The sequence below is a fragment of the Diabrotica virgifera genome, chromosome 4 (assembly GCF_917563875.1).
Source record: "Diabrotica virgifera virgifera chromosome 4, PGI_DIABVI_V3a".
In the NCBI taxonomy this organism is placed as follows: domain Eukaryota; kingdom Metazoa; phylum Arthropoda; class Insecta; order Coleoptera; family Chrysomelidae; genus Diabrotica; species Diabrotica virgifera.
Window position 1 is genome coordinate 246047263 of NC_065446.1, and position 20237 is coordinate 246067499.

The window sequence follows — 20237 nt, forward strand, 5'->3', positions numbered from 1 at the left end:
CGAGGTGTAACGCCAATATCAAGTGCAGTGGTCTAGCTTTCTTTGTCTGTCGTACGAGTGTTAGCGTATCTACCAAGAGACGGGAGTAATGGAACGACACAGACACAGCGGCAGCGGCCATCATATGCTAGAGAGAGAAAGCTAAGCGCCGGTAGAGAGAGAGATAGATAGACCAACGACCTGAACTGCTCCGCGTTACGCTATTTTTCGTACATTGCCTAATCTACGTATTATTATATCTATCGTCAGCCGAAATGAATTTCAATTTTGAGGTTAATGCTCCTTCATGCTAACAACCATTTTGTCATCGAGAGAGCGCAGTTGCCACAATTATCTCAATGTATATTCCCTATGTCCAGCTGAACAATTTACGTACTGTATCAAATTACGCCTAATTATTAAAAATTTCAAATAAAAAAAGGCGTAATGGCATGAAATAAATAAATAAATAATAGCTTTATTACCCAACAGTTTCCTATTTCTAGGGTAAAAATTTGAAATACATTTTTTAGTTAGTATACAATCAGTGTGTTGAAAATAAAGAGTGAAAACAATTTAATTAAACAAATCAATATGTTAATAAGAAATAAAGAAAACTAAATAAAAAAAATTAACAATTTAAGGTACTCCATAAATAGTCCGTTCTTTAACGGTAAAATATTGCAAAACCTCTAAATTTTAAAGAACCACTTGGATTGACATGAAATTTGGAATACACATAGCTAACAAGTCAAATGGCAGTGAATATGTTCATTTTTTCAACAAAATAACCACGCTTTTAGACGGTTTTTTGCAAATAACTCAAATAGTAAGTATTTTGTCGAAAAAACATTTTTAGGAAAAATATAGCCTATAATATTATTTAAAAAAAATGGTGTATATATCACGTCTCTACACTTAGTAGAAGCAGAGTTATAGCTAATCAAAAGTAGGTTCATATTCGTCAAATTCCAAATGGGATACTTCCAAACGTGAAATAACCAAAAATGAAGCACATTTCGGAAAAAACTCATTTCAACTTATTTAAAGTGTTTAAAAAAAGCTTAATTTTTGTTTTATAAAAAAAAATTCTAGCATCAAAATTAAACAAGTTACACTCAAAATAAAGTTAGACCCTTTTGGTTTTGGTAAAAAAATCGAGAAAATCACTCCCTAATTAGTACCTATCTTAAATGAACTTAATCGTTACGACTTCACAAGTTTCTTGACTCCTGTATATATTGTTTATATGATCTGTAATTTTGATCGGATCAAAGTCCTGATTATTGAAAGGGCTGTAGTTAAAAGGGGTTGAACGAGTCACTGATCACGAATGTATGAAAATTTAGAAACACCAAATCTCAATCAATTTTTGTCTAACAGAAAAACAAAAAAATACATGATATTCAGAAAAGCAAATCTGACTTTTGTTGTTTTTCGAGATTTTTGGTATCTCTAACAATTTTTAAGATATTTTGAAAAAAAGCGTATTTTTCAAAATTTAAATTTTTAAAAATTTTACTTTGAAACCAAATTTTTTCAAAAATAAGCTCTTTAAATCGATAAAACTTACAGATCATATAAACACAACATAAGTAAAATAATTTGTGGAGCGCTAACGATTAATTTCATTTAAGTTGCTAATTAGGGGGTGGTCTTAAAGGGACCAACTTTATTTTGAGCGTAACTTGCTTAAATTTAATGCTAGAAACTTGTTGTAAAAGCAGAAATAAAGCTTTTTTTAAACACTTTAAAAAATTTATAATGGGTTTTTCCCAAAAAGTGCTAAATTTTTTGGATATTTCACGTCGAAATATTCTATTTGAAATTTGGTGAATATTAATCTATTTTTCATTGGCTATAACTCTGGTTCTACGAGATCCACATACCTAACGTGTACACCATTTTGTTTACTTTTTTATAGGCTATATTTTTGCTAAGAACGTTTTTTTCGACAAAATACTTACTTTTTGAGTTATTTGCGAAAAACCGTCTAAAAATGTGGTTATTTTGTTGAAAAATGAACATATTCACTCGCAAATAACTCGAAAAGTGTCGACTTGGCGAAAAAGCTCTATAGAACAAAAGTTACTTAAAATTAGTCAGTTTATCCATTTCCGGACTTATTTTGGACATATAGTTTTTCACCCCCAAAAGGGGGTGAAAGTCACTCCCAGGGCAAAAGCACACATTAGTACAATATCACTTTTTTTCATGGACATGTAAGCTATACGTATGCCAAATTTCATGTCAATCCAAGCGGTTCTTTAAAATTTAGAGCAAAAACCGTGAAAGAATGGACTAAAACTAATGCGGTATCAACTAGATGATTAATTGAGCATGAAAAATATCACAATGGTTGCATATTTTGTTATAGTTATCGCACATAACATAAATCGGTGACTTTAGTAACACGCTTGTTCTCGCGCGTGGACAAGTAAACACGATAGTTGACCTGGAAGTTATTCGTGCCACATTAAATATAATTTGGTCTAATAATATCATATATCACTGCAATCAATACAATTGTGTAACAACTTAAATAAAAATGAAATAATTGTAATTTCAAGAGGAATCTATTCATGTAAATTTTATTCGATTTAAGTGACATTACATTTTCCATAAGATATGCGCAGTGTCCTTCAGGTTATGTTAATATTATATAACCTGTTTGAAATAAATATGTTCGAAATTTCTTAAGTGTAATAGCCATCTTGTTTATTTGAGTCTATTTAATACGCCACCTTCTTTATTTACTTATTCACACACAAAACTTTTATCTAGGAATCATTTAATATAAAAGACTCGTATCCAAATATTCTGTCAGTGCATCGCACAATGTTTTCTTAACGTTGGACGTTGCTACGTAAGTGAATATCCATAAATCTTTTGGGGAGAACGAGCACCAAAAGATAATTGGATAGGAGTGACGTGAATTTATTCCCGTATTTAACGCTATCAGAAGAGATTTGTTAAATTTGTTTGTCTGGATTTAATGCTCTCAACGGGCGACTTCGTTGATTGTTATTGAAAGTTGCGGCACCACTGATTGGGGGAATGATCAATTTTATAACAACGTCAATTTGTCGAGTAACTTTAACTTAACTAAAAGTGAAATTTATTCGCCTGACGGCGCCGTCTAATACTTTTTTTATAAATTTATAAATAAAACAGTAGAAAACATGTATGTAATGTTTTAATCCTAAAGTAATATGACACAACGGCATATACAGGGTGTCCCAGACCAATTTACCCACGCTATATCTCTTAAACGAATATAGATTTTCGAATGGGACAAAAAGTGATCTATTCTACTTATTATACACTTTACGGCGTAGAAGAAAATCATCCCCTAAATATTCATCCCTTAGTTACAACCCCTAACTTTAATTTTTTTAATAGCACCCTCTATATTTTTTTATAGTTTTGGATGTGGTCTTCTATCGTCTATTCAACAGATTTATTAAAAATAAAATCGGTTTGTAAATAATGAAGAAGTCAATTTATTTTTTATTTTCGTTACTTAAGTGTCCCAGACTAAATTATCCAGGCTATATTTCTTAACAAAATAGAGATTTTTTAAAGGGACAAAAACTGGTCTATTTCATTTGTAATACACTTTAATATGACGAAGGGGTTACAACCCCTAACTTAAATTTTTTAATAGCACCCTGTACATTTTTTTATAGTTTTGGATGTGGTCTTCTATCGTCTATTAAATCGATTTTTTTAAAATAAAATGGGTTTGTAAGGTATCAAGGAAATATCAGTGTATTTTTTATTTTTGTTAAATTAATCAAGATAGCCTTAAAAATAGAATAGAAAAGAAATATTATGCTTTATTGTCACTGAAAATTTTACTATTTTAACTACGTAGTATAACTTCTTACGTGCGTACGAAGTACAGTCCCTGCTCAATTTATTAGACTCACCCTAGAAATATCAGTTTTTTAATTTGAAACACCTTAAAAGTATGTTCAAAGTCATACAGAACTGCTGAATGGGTTCAATAACAATTACTTAATAGTCTTGCTACATAATTACGTTAAAAATGGTGAAACTTTTTGATTGAATTGTGAAAAATTGACAGATGACAATAGAATGGGGTAAAAGAGCGCAATGACTCCACGTTTTTCAATTTTAGATTGTTGTGAAATTTTCTTAAAATTTTCAGTGGTGAGTGTTACTATTGCTCTATTTTAAGTTTAATTTTAAATTTGTTTAATTTATTTTAAGATATTAATAGAAATATGTTAATTTCTAAAAGACAAATATCTTCGATTGGATATTTTTTCATATGGGTGATTGTAAAGATCTTTATGTTGAGCAAATCTCTTGTGTTACTGCTCTATTAGAAAATATCACATGATGTCAAAGAGAAATAGCAAAAAATGTGGTGTATCTTAATCATCAGTTCGCAGGTCGAGTCAAAAACCTAAAGAGAAACATTCTGTTACATCGATTTGGAGGGGTTGGTATGGCAGAAAGATTTCAGTAGCCTCCAGAGGGCAACGAATTTTAAAGAATTTGGCTGTAAAACACAGAAGAGTCACCCATAGCGATATAAGGAATAAATTGGAAGAATAAGAGTGTTCAGTATCGGAGTCCACTGTACGCCGAAATCTGTACAAAATGGGATTCAAACATCATAGGCCAGTTCAGGAATCAACTAAACAATCAACTATCACCATAGATGCTCAAAAACCGCTTAGTTTGGGCCAATTTGCATAAAAACTCTTTAGTCAAATAATATTTATGTAAATTGGCCGAAACTAAGCGTTTTGGAACATCTGTGGTGATGGTTTTGGTTCCTTAACTGGTCTATGACATATTAATCCCATACTGTACCAATTTCGGCGTACAGTGGACTCCGATACTAAACAATCAGCTTCTTCCAATTTATTCCTTATATCGCTATGGGTGACTCTTCTGTGTTTTACAACTGAATATTTAAAATTCATTGTCCTCTGGAGGTGACTAAAATCTTTCTGCCATATCGACTCCTCCAAATCGATGTAACAGGTTCTTTTTCTTTATGTGTTTGACCCAACCTTCGAACTGACGATAAAGATCCATCACATTTTTTTGCTATTTTATTTGACAACATGCGATATTTTCTAATAGAGAAGTAACAGAAGATATTTGCTCAAGAGAAAGATCTTTACAATCACCCATATGAAAAAATTAAAATCAAAGATATTTATCTTTTAGAAATTAACATCTTTCTATTAATATCTTAAAATAAATTAATCAAATTAAAAACTAACATTAAAATAGAGCAACAAACATGGCAAATTTTATGAAAATTGATCACCAATCACTAATTTAACTAAAAAACTAAAGTTGAAAAAAGTCAAGTCGTTACACATTTTTAGCACATTATATTTCCATCTGTCAATTTTTCACAATTCAATCAAAAATTTCACTATTTTTAACTTAATTATGTAGCACGATTATTAAGTAATTATTATTTAACCCATTCAGCAGTTCTTTATGACTTTGAACATACTTTTAAGGTCTTTCAAATTAAAAAAACTGATATTTCTAGGGTGAGTCTAATAAATTGAGCAGGGACTGTACACACTCTTTATATTTAAACATTATTTTTTATTTTTCAAAATTTGGTCTTTGTAGGAGCATACGTTATCTTCCAGTGTGCAAAATTAAGTGTTCAAAAATTAACAAAAAAATCTCTTATAATAAAGTCACAATATTTGAAAAACTTTTCGGTTATTTTACGTCTTGTATATTACCCTTAATTCAGGTTGCCATGATTTGATCTGTCAAATCAACAATTATTATTTTTGACGTTTGGTATTAGACCAGTAATAATTATATTTGTTGTAATTGTGTATCTATAACATTTCAATGTGCCTTATTTATTTTCGCCTGACGAGTGCGTTGATATGATTTTGATTTATGGAGAATGCCTAATGGTAGGGGAGCAAAGTATGCTAAATGTGCAGTCACTCGAGCGTTATGGGGACCTATTGGGTTGTGAAGAGTAGGTCCTAAAACCAAAAAAAGTTAAGTAAAGTTTTCCATTTTAGCGGGCGCTTGCCATTTTTTAATTTAATTTTCCATTTCCAACAATGGTTTTTTTGGATTATAACGCCATCTATCCATAATTTGAAAAAAAGTTTCGAATAAAAGTTGCTTATTTTTACGTAAGAAATCCAAATCTGCAATAAAAAATGGGGGCTCCTATTTAAGATTTTAAAGTAGCCCCTCGCCCCACCCCCGTGGGGGGTCGTGTTTGGTACCATTCGATTGATTTTTCAAAAATATTGAATAAGTGTATTTTACAGTTTTTCGATCTGATGTTCATTTCGCAAAATACCGCGGGATTCGTATTTCAAATAATAAATTTACCCCCCACACCTCACCCTGGAAAGTCGTGTTTGGTATCATTCGATAGATTTTTAAAAAATATTGAGTACATATTTTTTAGTTTTTCGATCTGTCATTCATTTCGCGAAATATTCGCTTTTTTCTTGTGAAATTTTATGTTTCACCCATTTTCTTAGGCCCGGCTCAAATCATAAAATTTTTGAAATATACACTCTTTTGCATGTACTTAACTTACCGCCTAACAAAATGTTACGTCTACAGTGTTCTATACTATGGAGTGGAATCATGGACGTTAAATGTAGAGACAATGAGACGACTTAACGCCTTTGAAATGTGGACCTATAGAAAAATTATGAGGGTTTCCTGGGTAGATAGAGTTACAAACAATGAAGTACTGAGAAGAATAGGTAAAGAAAAGGAAGTTGAACTTACAATTAAAGAAAAGAAGCTACAGTATCTCGGACATGTGATGCGGGGCGAGAAGTATGGCATCCTACGACTCATAATGCAGGGAAAGATAGATGGCAGAAGAAGCATCGGAAGAAGACGAATTTCATGGTTGAAGAACCTAAGAGAGTGGTTTGGATGCAGCTCGAAACAACTATTTAGAGCTACTGCCTCAAAAATTAAAATAGCTATGATGATTGCCAACCTCCGTAGCGGAGATGGCACCTGAAGAAGAAGAACTTACCTTATCTTAATCTGACAATTTCGAGTTTTTTTAAGCATAGATTTTTTTTTCGGGTCCCCTTAACGAACTTCCCTGTGTTAAGAGCCAATATATGGTAGAGGTACATCTGTCGGGTACCAGGATTCTCCCCATATGATAATCTGACGCGCTCGAGTAACTGCAAAAATCCCCGCTTGGGCTCCCCTACCATAAAAAATAGGAGAATTTACCGGCAATTATATCAAGAAAGGTTTCCAAATCGAAACATTCCAAGCGAAAAAACCTTTAAGAATTTGGAACGCTCACTTAGACAGGGACATTTTCCTAATAATAAAAAAGCTACAATTGAACGCACAGTAAGATGTAACCAAAACCTTATTAATGTACTAGAATATGTTAATTTTAATCCCAAGGTGTCTGTTAGAACCCTCGCCAGTGAATGTGGCATTTCAAGAAGTTCTGTGCATAGAATTCTAAAAGTTTTTAAGTACCATCCTTTTAAAGTGCACCTAGTTCAAGGATTACAGCCTGGTGATGACCAAAGACGTCTTGAGTGTGTTGCAAAAATGATGTTAAAAATCAGTGATGATCCATTTTTTTTATCAAAAATATTGTGGAGTGATGAGGCTAGATTTCACAATAATGGTGTTGTCAACCGTCACAATTTCAATTATTGGTCTCCCGTGAACCCATATTGGATGATGGAAACAATATTTCAGAATATTTGGGGTATAAATGTGTGGTGCAGTTTATTTAATGGCCGTGTTATAGGTCCTTACTTTTTTAACGGCACTCTAACAGGTGTTCGATATTTAGACTTTTTAGAAAACATTCTACCCGATTTGCTAGAAGATATTCCTCTTCATGAGCGTCAAGAAATGTGGTGGCAACAAGACGGAGCTCCTCCACATAATGCGAGAATCGTTAGCGATCACTTACAAAACCGTTTTGATAACCACTGGATAGCAAACAACTCTCCACAAATTATAGGTTCATGTGATTTGTCACCTCTTGACTCTTTCTTTTGGGGAGATATTGTAGATATTGTAGAAATAAAAGATATTGTTTATCAATCAAAACCGCAAAATTTAGAGGAAGTAAAAGAAAAAATAAGACAAGCATGTCGCCAAATTACTCCCGAAATGATTCGAGCCACATGTACCAGAAATCTTCTGGAACGATTCGAAATGTGTGTTGCAGCAGGTGGGTTACAATTCGAACATTTAATGTAAATAATATTAGTTAGTTAGTAGGTGTTTTGATTTATTTTTTCATGTAATTTTTATTGCATTTATTTTTATTGTTTCTTTAAGTTTTATTGTTCCTAAGGTTGTATTTTATTTGTACGAGTAGTGTGTTCAATTTGCAATTTATTTAAAGTTTGCAATTAGTTGTTTTTGTTTTACTTTCATTCTTTTATTTTGTAATATTGACGATTTATCTAATTTCAGTGACAATAAAGCATATTTCTTTTCTATTCTATTTTTTAAAGCTATCTTGATTAATTTAACGAAAATAAAAAGTAAACTGATATTTCCTTGATACCTTACAAACCCACTTTATTTAAAAAAAATCGGTTAAATAGACGATAGAAGACCACATCCAAAACTATACAAAAATGTACAGGGTGCTATTAAAAAATTTAAGTTAGGGGTTGTAACTAAGGGATGAATATTTAGGGGATAATTTTTTCTTCGCTATATTAAAGTGTATTACAAATGGAATAGACCAGTTTTTGTCCCTTTAAAAAATCTCTATTTTGTTAATAAATATGGGTGAAGTCGAGTTCGCTCCGCTTCGTTCAGGTATATTTTAGAAGGGTACGAATTGGCTCCCGCATGAATGCGGGTAGGCTCTCATATAATCGCGGAAACATTAGACATTGTTGCCAAATCGTGTAATATTTATACTTCTTAGGAAATTTACATAGTGATATAGACTTTTTATAGGAAAATTATACTTTTAGACAAATACTTTTAGAGTTTGTTTTAGTTCAACATTGGCATATGTGGCAATTTTAACACAAATTATCGGTGTCGGCCGGTATGCGCTCGACCGTTTTGCGCTCTTACCTGAAATCGGCCGGTTTGCGCTCTACACTCTAATACCCGAAAGTTAAATTAGGACCGAAGGGTTAGGTCTTCCTCCTTTCCCATAGATATTTCTAGGAAGGTACCTGTTTCTAACAAAAAGAGAAAATTTGAAAGAAGTAACAACTCTGGGTGATATTTTCGACATGTTTAGGTAAAATAAATTTTGTCTATGGGAGCCAATTCGGACTCTACCTTTTTTAGTTCAGGTAAAATTCTTACCATTGGGAGCGAACTCGATCCCGTCCATAAATATAGCCTAAATAAATTAGTCTGGGGCACTTAATTAACAAAAATAAAAAATTAATTGATTTCTTGATTATTTACAAAAGCGATTTTATTTTTAATAAATCTGTTGAATAGACGATAGAAGACCACATCCAAAACTATAAAAAAAATATACAGGGTGCTATTAAAAAAATTAAAGTTAGGGGTTGTAACTAAGGGATGAATATTTAGGGGATGATTTTTTTTCTAGCCATATTAAAGTGTATTACAAGTAGAATAGATCACTTTTTCTCCCATTCGAAAATCTCTATTCGTTTAAGAGATATAGCATGGGTAAATTAGTTTGGGACACCCTGTATAGAGTGTTTCATTAGTATAGAAGAGAATAGAAATATTTTTGTATGAGAGAATTAGTTAAAAATAAATAATGTATACTAAAATATAATAGTGCAGCCGCTTGCTTTATTATTTTTTTAATAAAGGACACCGATAGCAATGAATATGGTGTATCTGTTACCTAGGCCAAACCAGTTTGTCCTGAACGCGTTAGGATAAACTAGTTTGGCCTAGGCCAAACTAGTTTATCCTGATATTAATAAGGCGGCGTTATCTAACTGCCCCACGAACTACCTGGGCCCATTAATCCCAAGTGTCTGCTGCCCCATCACCGAGAAAGTTGGGAATTAAGTCTTAATGACAAATTTGATTACAGTTGAAAGTAATAATATAAATATTTTCAGTTATTCACTTCAGTTGCAAGTATTACGGTATAATGTCCGGTTTTGTCTGTTATTGTTTGACTTTTAAATGGCGGGTCCAACGACTATGTTTAGGCAAAGGGGAGAACTTTTATTAATAATTAATGAATATAAATATTCAACAGCCCATGTCTCCAAAGATGGAAAAGTTAGATGGCGATGCATCAAAAAAGGGTGTCAACAAAAAGTGTACACAAAGGAAGGTGGTGAAAATTACGTTATTCTTGAAAAAGTATCGGTGGAGCATAATCATGCTCCAGATATCCACCTTGACCGGCAAATTTTTAGTAATTCTACAATATGTAAAAGACCTTTAAAGATTGTCCACAGGAATTGAGGAAGGAAAATTTTAGCAATTTACCGCTGACGACGAAAGACATTTCTTGCGTTCGAAGAAATATCTATGCTGCAAGACGAACATCCACACCATCATTGCCCAAGTCACAGGAAGAAGTTCTACAAGTGTTAGTGAACTTAGATTTAAAAACAAATTCAGGTGAAAACTTTTTATTATCTACGAAAAATAATTCCGCAATTTTTAGTTGTTTCACAAATCTTTACTTTTGTGTAATGTAGATTCTTTGTATGTAGATGGAACTATTCAATACTGTTCTAAATATTTTTGTCAGATGTTTACTATACATGGCTACAAAAATGGTTTTTTATGTTCCTCTAGTATTTTGTTTGTTACCAAATAAATCACAGCAATCGTACAAAAGTACTTTTGATACATTAATAACAATATGTACAGATTTGAATTTAAATTTCAAACCGAAGTAAATAATTTCTGATTTTGAAATGGCAATTCAAAATTCAGCCAAGTTAGTGTTGCCCGACATTAGTATTTTTTGTGGCAAATTTCATTTAACACAAAATTGAACAGAACAAATGGGTCGAGGTGGAGGTGTAGGTCGCGGTGGATGCTACTAGTTAAGTCGCGGTCGATGTCGACAGCACATAGCAAGGAGGTCACCTGCGCTGTCAGTCGAGCTAGAACCACTATCAAGTGAATTAGTTTAATGAAATTTGAATGACAAAAAGACTGTGCTTTTGCGATGTTGTGTCAGTCAAGTGATGATAATGATGAAATGTCAGCTGTAAATAATCAGATCCTCCTTCATATTTCAAAAATTTACTGAATTTAATTACTTCAGAAATTCAAAAATAAACTGAATACAAAAAAGGGATTATATAAAAGGTATCAACTCAGATAGCGCAGGTTCGCTATCTGAGTTGATACCACTTGGCTTCGAACGGACCAATCACAGGGAAGCATCCTTGTAGGCCGCGCAGTAGACATTCATGTAAAACAAACTCATTTTATTTTCAAAAGCATCGATGTAAACCTCCTGGATGGCATCGCGCTAAACCTCCACCGCGACTTACCTGCTCTGTTCTCTTCTATTCACTACAATGTGTTTGTTTTACATGGATATCGACCACGACCTCCACCTCCACCTTCACCGCAACCCACTTGTTCTGTTCTTACCCTTACTTATTTTAATCACTAATCAGACATTAGAATTAAGCATTGTTATTGTTTAACTGTAGTTTTTGTTATTGCATATAAGTTAATGTAGGTTTATAAATACATTTTTTTCGATTATATTGTTATAGTTTCATTATTTAATCATTTAAAATTTTCGCTCATGCTTTGGGAATTGGGTTCCTTTTTGAATACAATAAAATAAAATAAAAACTATATATGTTCACAAAAATATTATCTAAGTACCTAGTAGCCCAGTAAATGAACGGGAAATTCGGCGATACCGTGTAATTTTCAGGGGCAACTTCGAATTACATGAAAATTTGGATTTAGGTTCTACTTACCCTCCACTTCAAAGTTGAAATTGTACCGTTGGTTGCTTTTACTTGGGGGGTGACAGTCACCCCTTCTCGGGGGTGAAAAAACATACGTTCAAGGTAAGACAGGAAATGGATAAACTGACTGATTTTAAGCAACTTTTGTTCAATAAAGTTTTTTAAGTAAGTAAATACTTTTCGAGTTATTTGCCATTGAAAATATTGATTTTTCGACAAAAAAACTACGTTTTCAGACGGTTTTTCGCAAATAACTCAAAAAGTAAATATTTTATTGAAAAAAATATTTTTGGCAAAATTGTAGCTTATCAAAAACCCAAAAAAATGGTGTATCAGTAAAGTCTATCAATCAAACAAAAACAAAGTTGTAGCTCATGAAAAATACGTTCTTATTCGTCTAATTCCAAGTCGAATATTTCAAGGTGAAATCACTGAAAAATTAAGCACTTTTCGGGAAAAACCCATTTAAACTTTTTTAAAGTGTTTATAAAAAGCTTGGATTTAATTGTTAACAAAAGTTTTAGCATTAAAAATAAGCGAGTTACGACCAAAATATAGTTGGCCCTCTCTTTTTTTGTAAAAAATCATGAAAATCTCGCCGTGTTTAGCTCCCCAAATGAAATTAATCGCTACCGCTTTACCAACAATTTACTTACCTATCTATGTTTTATATGATCTGTCAGTCTCACCGGTTTAAAGTGTTTATTTTTGAAAGGGTTATAATTGAGAAAGCTTGAATGGGTCACTAATCACGATGTATTTTGTGTATGCAAATTTTGAACAGCCATATCTTAACCAATTTTTGTCTTAAGGAAAAACAAAATAAACTAGCATATTTATAATAGCAAAACATACATTTTTTTACTCCTTAAGATTTTTCTTATCACTAATATTTTTTAAGTTATTTTGAAAAAAATGAAATTTTTAAAAAATTTTTAGAAATTTTTTTTTAATTATAAAACTAAATGTTTTTAAAAATAAGCACTTCAAACCAATCAAACTTACAGATCATATAAACAATACACATACAGTTAAAATAAATGGTAAAGCCAAACGATTAATTTCATTTAGGGCCGGTTGTTCGAACGCTAATCAACAATGATCATTATCAAATAATTAATTACTGTCAATGTCAATTGTTAAAACATAATTAATTACAATTCTGAGACTGTAATCAATTAATATAACAATAATTATTAACATAATTAATAATAAATCTCATAATTGTAATTAATTATGTTTTCAGCAACCCAAACAAAGTTGACATTGACAGTTTTGGTCACAGTAATTAAATATTTAATAATGATCATTGTTGATTAGCGTTCGAACAACCGGCCCTAAGGGTGCTAAATAGAGGGAGGTTTTCACGATTTTTTTTACCAAAAAAAAGGGGCCAACTTTTTTTTCAGTGTAACTCGTTTATTTTTGAGGCTGTAAACTTTTGAAAAAAACAAATAATAAGGTTTTTTTCGATACTTTAAAAATGTTAATAAGGTTTTCCCGAAAAATGCTTCTTTCTTCGGTGATTTCTCGTTGAATTATTCGATTTGGAATTAGACGAATAAAAACGTATTTTTCATGAGTTACAACTTTGCTTCTACTCAATTTGTAGACTTTACTGGTACACCATTTTTTTCGTTTTTTTATAGGCTACACTTTTGCTAAAAATATTTTTTTCGATAAAATATTTACTTTTTGAGTTATTTGGGAAAAAATGTCTGAAAACGTAGTTTTTTTGTCGAAAAATCAACATTTTAAATCGCGAATAACTCGAAAAGTATTGACTTACGTAAAAAACTTTATAGAACAAAAGGTGTTTAAAATAAGTCAATTTATCCATTTCCGGCCTTATTTTAAACAAGCGTTTTTCACCCCGCGAGAAGGTGTAAATGTCACCCCCCAAGTAAAAGCAACCAACGGCACAAATTCAACTTTGAATTGGAGGGTAAGTAGAACCTAAATCCAAATTTTCATGCAATTCGGAGTTGCCCCTGGAAATTACACTCCAAAACGGTCATTTATTGGGCTATAGGTAGCGTGGGGCAGTTCGTAGTCGCTTTTAATCCTACTATAAAACTGAACCCATTAAAATGTAGGTAGCGTGGAAGAGTTCGTAGTCGCCCTAATTAGTACACTGCAGAACCCACTACTAGTAGGGCCTAGTAAAAACAATATAATATACCTACAAAGCCAAAATAAATACAGTCGGAAAAATGAAAAAATACCCATGAACGAACATATAAAACTCGCTGTATTTTTTTGTCACCGTATCACAAAGAAGATTGCCCAGCGCAAGTACATGTAATAATAATTATTACAGTACTTGCGCTGGACAATTTTCTTGGTGACACAGTGAAAGGAAAATACAGCGTGTTTTATATGTTCGTTCTTGGGTATTCTTTCATTTTTCCTACTGTAGATAAGCTGAATTAAATACTATGTATGTAATTGGAAAATAAAATAAAAAAATAAAAATTTTGGAAAAGTTTTGATAAAACAAATTGTGTTTTTTTACACTTTTTATTGATCAACTCTCATAAAACATATATGTAGTGCAGTAGTCAAATAAAACCTAAAAGTATATACCAGCTCTGTATTTTACACTTCAATTGATTTGATGAAAATGATATTAACCGCCCATACCGTACATTCCCAACACAAAAGATATATAAAGAGGTCAGTCCTAAATCGTCTGGTTAATAATGGCAGAACAAAGTCCCGACCTTTTCGGCTAAATGAAAGGCCTCTCCGGCAACGAGAATAAAAATTTGCGATAGAAGTGAGATTTAAATAAACTGCAAGCAGCATCCTATAATTAGGCGATCGTCGTTCTTTGTGTTTCCCCGGGAAACGAAAGGCATAACAAAAGGGGACACACATAATTCACCTAACATAAGGGATGAGAGCTGCTGGATGGCAATATCACAGAGGATGGTTGAAGAATAGCGATATTATAGCTTTCGGGGCACATTGTCGAAATTGAGTGTTATATCGAACATTATTTCTTATCATAGAGCTGCAGTTTTACAGATAAAAATAAGAATGCATTTTTTTAACTCATTTGACTTAAGTTTAGCTATACAGAATGTCCTTATGTCCTATAATTATTTAAAAAGGAGATTTTATTTTTTTTCAGAATTTATAGAACATGTATCAGACCAATAATGACATACAGGGTGTTTCATTGTGAAAGTAACATACGTTAACTCTAGAAAGAGGACACTTAGGCGGTCTCAAAAATACCATACTTAATGGGTCTTACTTCATTAATAACAAAGATACTGGGTGTTTTATCCATTTTGTTATTTTCTTATTTGGTTCAGAACTTTTTAACCACACTGTATATTTATTTTATATTTAACACGCAAATATTGTTCAAGGAGTACAATTAATTAATTTATTTAAAATTGTAAAAAATCCAGGTTAAGACTAGAAAATATTGGAAAAATATTCCGACCCAAAAACAACACCCTGTTCATTAAATTTTTTTAAAATGGATTTTGCATTTAAAAAGAGGATAAAAAAGTTAATTTAGTGGTATACTTTGAATTGTCGGCAAAATGACTTTTCTGGTAAAATTTTGAATTTGAATTCTGAAATTATGTGACTTGCGAGAGTTTGAAGTAAAAAAAATTAAAATGTGACTTAACTTCAATTAATACCATTATTTAATCTAAATTGGTAAAATGTTAACATGTCAGTGTTTTTTTTTATTATGGCGACAAATAATTTATAACAAATATTCACCTTTAAATAATGAATACATAATGAGGAGTCCACAAAAAATAAATAAATTTAATCAACGAACAATCTTAAAAAAAACAGAAAATTTTGTCTTAAGAATAACTTATTAAAACTGTAGTAATTGTTCAAAATGCCACCACCTTTTTGAAGACAAAGTCTTGCCCTTTTTTTATTATTGACTGACTTCCTAATCTCGTCAGGGTTATTCTTCATCTCTTGGAAGGTGTCATAAACCCGGTCAAGAAGTTCGTCCCTACTATTTATTTCCTCGTTATAAACTTTGGATTTTAGATATCCAAAAGTTATTTTTCAGCATTCTTTTTCTGTTTTCTTAATTTTTAAGATAGTTCGTTGATTAAAGTTATGTATTTTTTTATAGACTATTTATTATTTATTCATTAAGGTGAATATTTCTTATGGATTATTTGTCGCCATAATAAAATATACTAAAACATTTTACCAATTTAAATTAAATAATGGTATTAATTAAAATTCAGTCACATTTTAATTTTTTTACTTCGAGCTCTCGCAAATCACATAATTTCAGAATTCCAATTCAAAATTTTACCCGAAAAATCATTTTGCCGAAAATTCAAAGTATACTACTAAATTTAGTTTCTCATTCTCATTTTAAATGCAAAATCCATTTAAAAAAAAATTTATGCACAGGGTGTTTTTTGGGTCGGAACATTTTTCCAAAATTTTTTTTATTCAGCCCTGGATTTTTTATAATTGTAAATAAATTAAATGATTGGACACCTTAAAAAATATTCGGTGTTAAATATAAAATAAATATACAGTGTGGTTAACAAGTTGTAAGTCGTATTTCAATTTTTTTTCTACTTCGAGCTTTCGCAATTCACATAATTTCAGAATTCAAATTCAAAATTTGACCAGCAAAATCATTTTGCCGAAAATTCAAAGTATACCACTAAATTTAGTTTTTCATCCTCTTTTCAAATGCAAAATCTATTAAAAAAATATTAATGTACAGGGTGTTATTTTTGGGTCGGAACATTTTTCCAATATTTTTTAGGCCCGACCTGGTTTTTTTACAATTTTAAATAAATTAATTGATTGTGCACCTTAAATAATATTTGCGTGCCAAATATAAAATAAAAATACAGAGTGGTTAAAAAGTTATAATGGCAAAATAGATAAAACACCCAGTATATTTGTTATTAACGAAGTAAGACCCATTAAGTGTGGTATTTTTGAGACCGCCTAAGTGTCCTCTTTCTGCAGATAACGTATGTTACTTTCCCAATAAAACACCCTGTATACGGCAGAAACACGATCTGACACAAAGACGACGAAAAGAATGAAAAGAAACAGCAGAGATGAAAACCGGTGGTAATACACTATGGTACAGGTCTTGAAGCACAGATATACAACGGAGATGTAAGTTGAAGAACAGCAAGGACTAAGTAAGAAATAGAAGAGTATAATAGAACGATCATATAAGCCGAGTGACAATAAATAGAATAGTAAAGAAGACGAGGGACGGTTTCCCAATGAGAAGACGACCAGTGGGAAAACCACGAAAACGATAAAACGAGAACTTATTGTAGGCAGGAACTTACAGAGTAATGTCTACATATTCTACATAAAATGAAGAATAAGACCACTCGATGCGAAGTGACAAAACGAACCGTAGGCAAACGTATGCGATCGAAGCCAAAAAGTGATTACGAACTCGGTTCGTGTAGAATGTCAAAAAATAATCGGCAATCATCGTATTTTTGAAACTACGAGATAATATTTCGAACAAATGGAATGATTTGCACGTTTTATGTCAAGTAATTTCTCTCATTAACCTCAATAATAGAGACAATAATTATGATTTTTTGCCATTATTAAAGATTAAATGCCCAGAGAAAGATTGGAGACGTTATATAAAAATATTACTAAAGTTCATAATAGTCCCTACTAACTATTCCCTTCATCTAACTCTGCCTCAGAGCATTCCTAGTCTGACCTTTTCGCCATTAAATCTTACTCTGCAAATATTACAAGATTTTCCTTCACATCTTTTTAAAATAAGAATACTAGAGAGCTCCTGTCAGTGTAATAACACCTCACTGGGAGATTTAAACAATATATTTTTTGAATGTTCAAAAGATGGAGTTCAAAAGAGCGGTTCCTTCGAGTTGACTCGCATCGACAACGTAGGGAAAGATGTTTCGTAATCACTCCCTACGGTAAAACATGGCGGATATGATTCGTATCGAGTGTTTATAATCCCACTGCTGAAACTTTTCTTCTGTCTGCTGGCCAATACGTAGGTTCACCTGTAGAGTAACTTTTGAGGTTATTAACCTTTAACTACCCGCGCATCAAGTTATAACATAACTACACGCGTGGCGTACTTTGTACGCCTCAAGAAAATACACTTAAAAACAGCGCATTAGTTTATTTTTTTTTAAATACACTTAGTTGTTTGTTATAAACCTTATTCGGCATCAGTGAATACTTGGAGTTCCTTCTCAGTAAGTTAATTGGGATTTAAAACTGGAATCATGGAATAACTGGATTCCATGATAAATAAAATTACTAATAAAAATTTTTTCGAAATGTGATTTTTTACAGGAGAAAAAGTATTGTTTATAAAGAAAAATATATTTTGTGCCATAATGACTAAAAAACAATTGAAATATGTACTTATATTAATATAATCGTGGCGTATATTGTCCACCACCGGAAACAACAAATTATAATAAACTGAAAATTACGATCTTCCCAGAACGCCGATTATAACGAAACTAAAACCAAATGTAAAGCACATTCCACTGATAGGTTAGAGAGATAAACAAGGTCAAAAATTAAATATTTAAATATATTTGCAGTAGAATTCTTATATCTGGCGTACAAAATACGCGAGCGCGCGTAGTTAAAGGTTAATATTAATTGCCTGAAGTAGTTATCTGCCACGTAGTACCTGCCACAATCTATAGGTACTACAATAACAATAAAGATGCACTACAAATAAACAAACCAGACACGTTGAATGTTACGAGGAGCGCTTCTCGTAACAATTAACGTAACATTCGACATAATTTGACATATCCGTATGATACTTGGCAGAAAGTGTAGGTACTGTACAGACTGTACACCCTACTAAGTTATGTTAGATAATCGTTTCTGGCTACTACCAGAGGCGTACGACAGGGGAAAGTGAATGGTTGATCCTTCCTAAATTCTACGCCACTGATGAAACTGCTATTTTAGCATAATTTTTAGATTCTCTAATACTTTCTATGCAAATAATATACTCTTCATTCGTAACGATAAAGTCATTAGTTTTCGAAATATTTGAAGTTAAAATAAAAAGGCACACTTATTTTGATTAATGTATTATGCTCCTTCGTTTTTAGCTTCAAATATCTCGAAAACTAATGGCTTTATCGTTACGAAGGAAGAGTATGTTTTTTACATAGAAAGTATTGGAGAATAAAAAAATTGCACTAAAATAGCAATTTCGCCAGTGGCGTAGAATTTGGGAAGGGTCAACCATTCATGTTCCTCCCTCGTACGCCTCTGGTAGTAGCCAGAAACGTTTGTTAAACATCATTTAGTGGATTGTACAATACCAGCTTAACTTTGACACCCTGTATTTACTTTATTATCAAGTTTTGTACTAAGGTAAGTTAGCTTAAATCGACCTATTTTATTTAACCTCAGGAATATAAGGTTAAGCTGTGGCCCATTCTTTACCACACACCCTGTATAAAACCAAAACTGTTTCTCGTGGCTTTGTTGACAATGTAAAGTTGATTCTCAAAAGTCGATCATATGGATTCTCGCGATGAAGAGAAATTACATAGAAAAAACAAGTAACATTTATCTATCTAAGATCTGAAAATCATATAAAATAATAAAGAATTAGCTCGCTGTAGCAATACATATACAGTGGAACCTCGATTATCCGTCTCTCCATTAACCATCACCTCTGTTAACCGTCAGGATCCTTAAGTAAGTTGTATTGACTACATAAGCAAAAATTGGGTTATAAATTCATTTTGTTTGAGCATTGCGATAAACCAAACGAAATTCGCTAAAATGTACAGTGCGGTAACAAATGAAGTTATGGCTGAATCAACTGTTTTGTATTTGTTGACCTAAGGATGACATAAACGAATCGTTATTTTGTGATAAGGACGCAAACGGCTATCGATTGCTGACAGATGATAAAATCATTGAAGTAGCAAAAGAGGCGGACGATACAGATTCAGAAGCTGACACAGACTCGGAATTTGATGGTGGCGATGTCGATGATGTTATTGCAACTGACTAAGACTGAACTGACAGAGATTTGCGTAAAGAAGCTAGAGAAGCTGCATCGCACATGCAACAATTCATCGAGTGCTATTTTTGACAAGAAGAAGCCAATAAAGTAGATTGCATGATCTTACGCTGATTAAGTAAGATGTGAAGAATCAGTAAAACAAACAAAGATTTCAGGATATTTTAAACCAAATTGATTCGTTTGTAAACCTTATCTTGTAAAACAAAACATGCCTATATGTAAATAAAATTTGAGAGTTGTACTATCAATTTTTAATTTTGTTTAATTTTCTGTTAACCGTCTTTTCGACT

At 32.1% G+C, this 20237-nt stretch overlaps 1 protein-coding gene across 1 annotated transcript in view; it reads left to right on the forward strand.

Moving 5' to 3' along the window:
• LOC114334066 (uncharacterized) overlaps positions 1-19935 on the forward strand; it is a 116677-nt gene extending 96742 nt beyond the window's left edge. Inside the window, exon 4 of the mRNA XM_028284078.1 lies at positions 19826-19935. Within this exon, the coding sequence (XP_028139879.1) occupies positions 19826-19935 (110 nt within the window). The remainder of the gene's footprint in view (positions 1-19825) is intronic.
• The last annotated feature ends 302 nt before the right edge of the window (positions 19936-20237 follow it).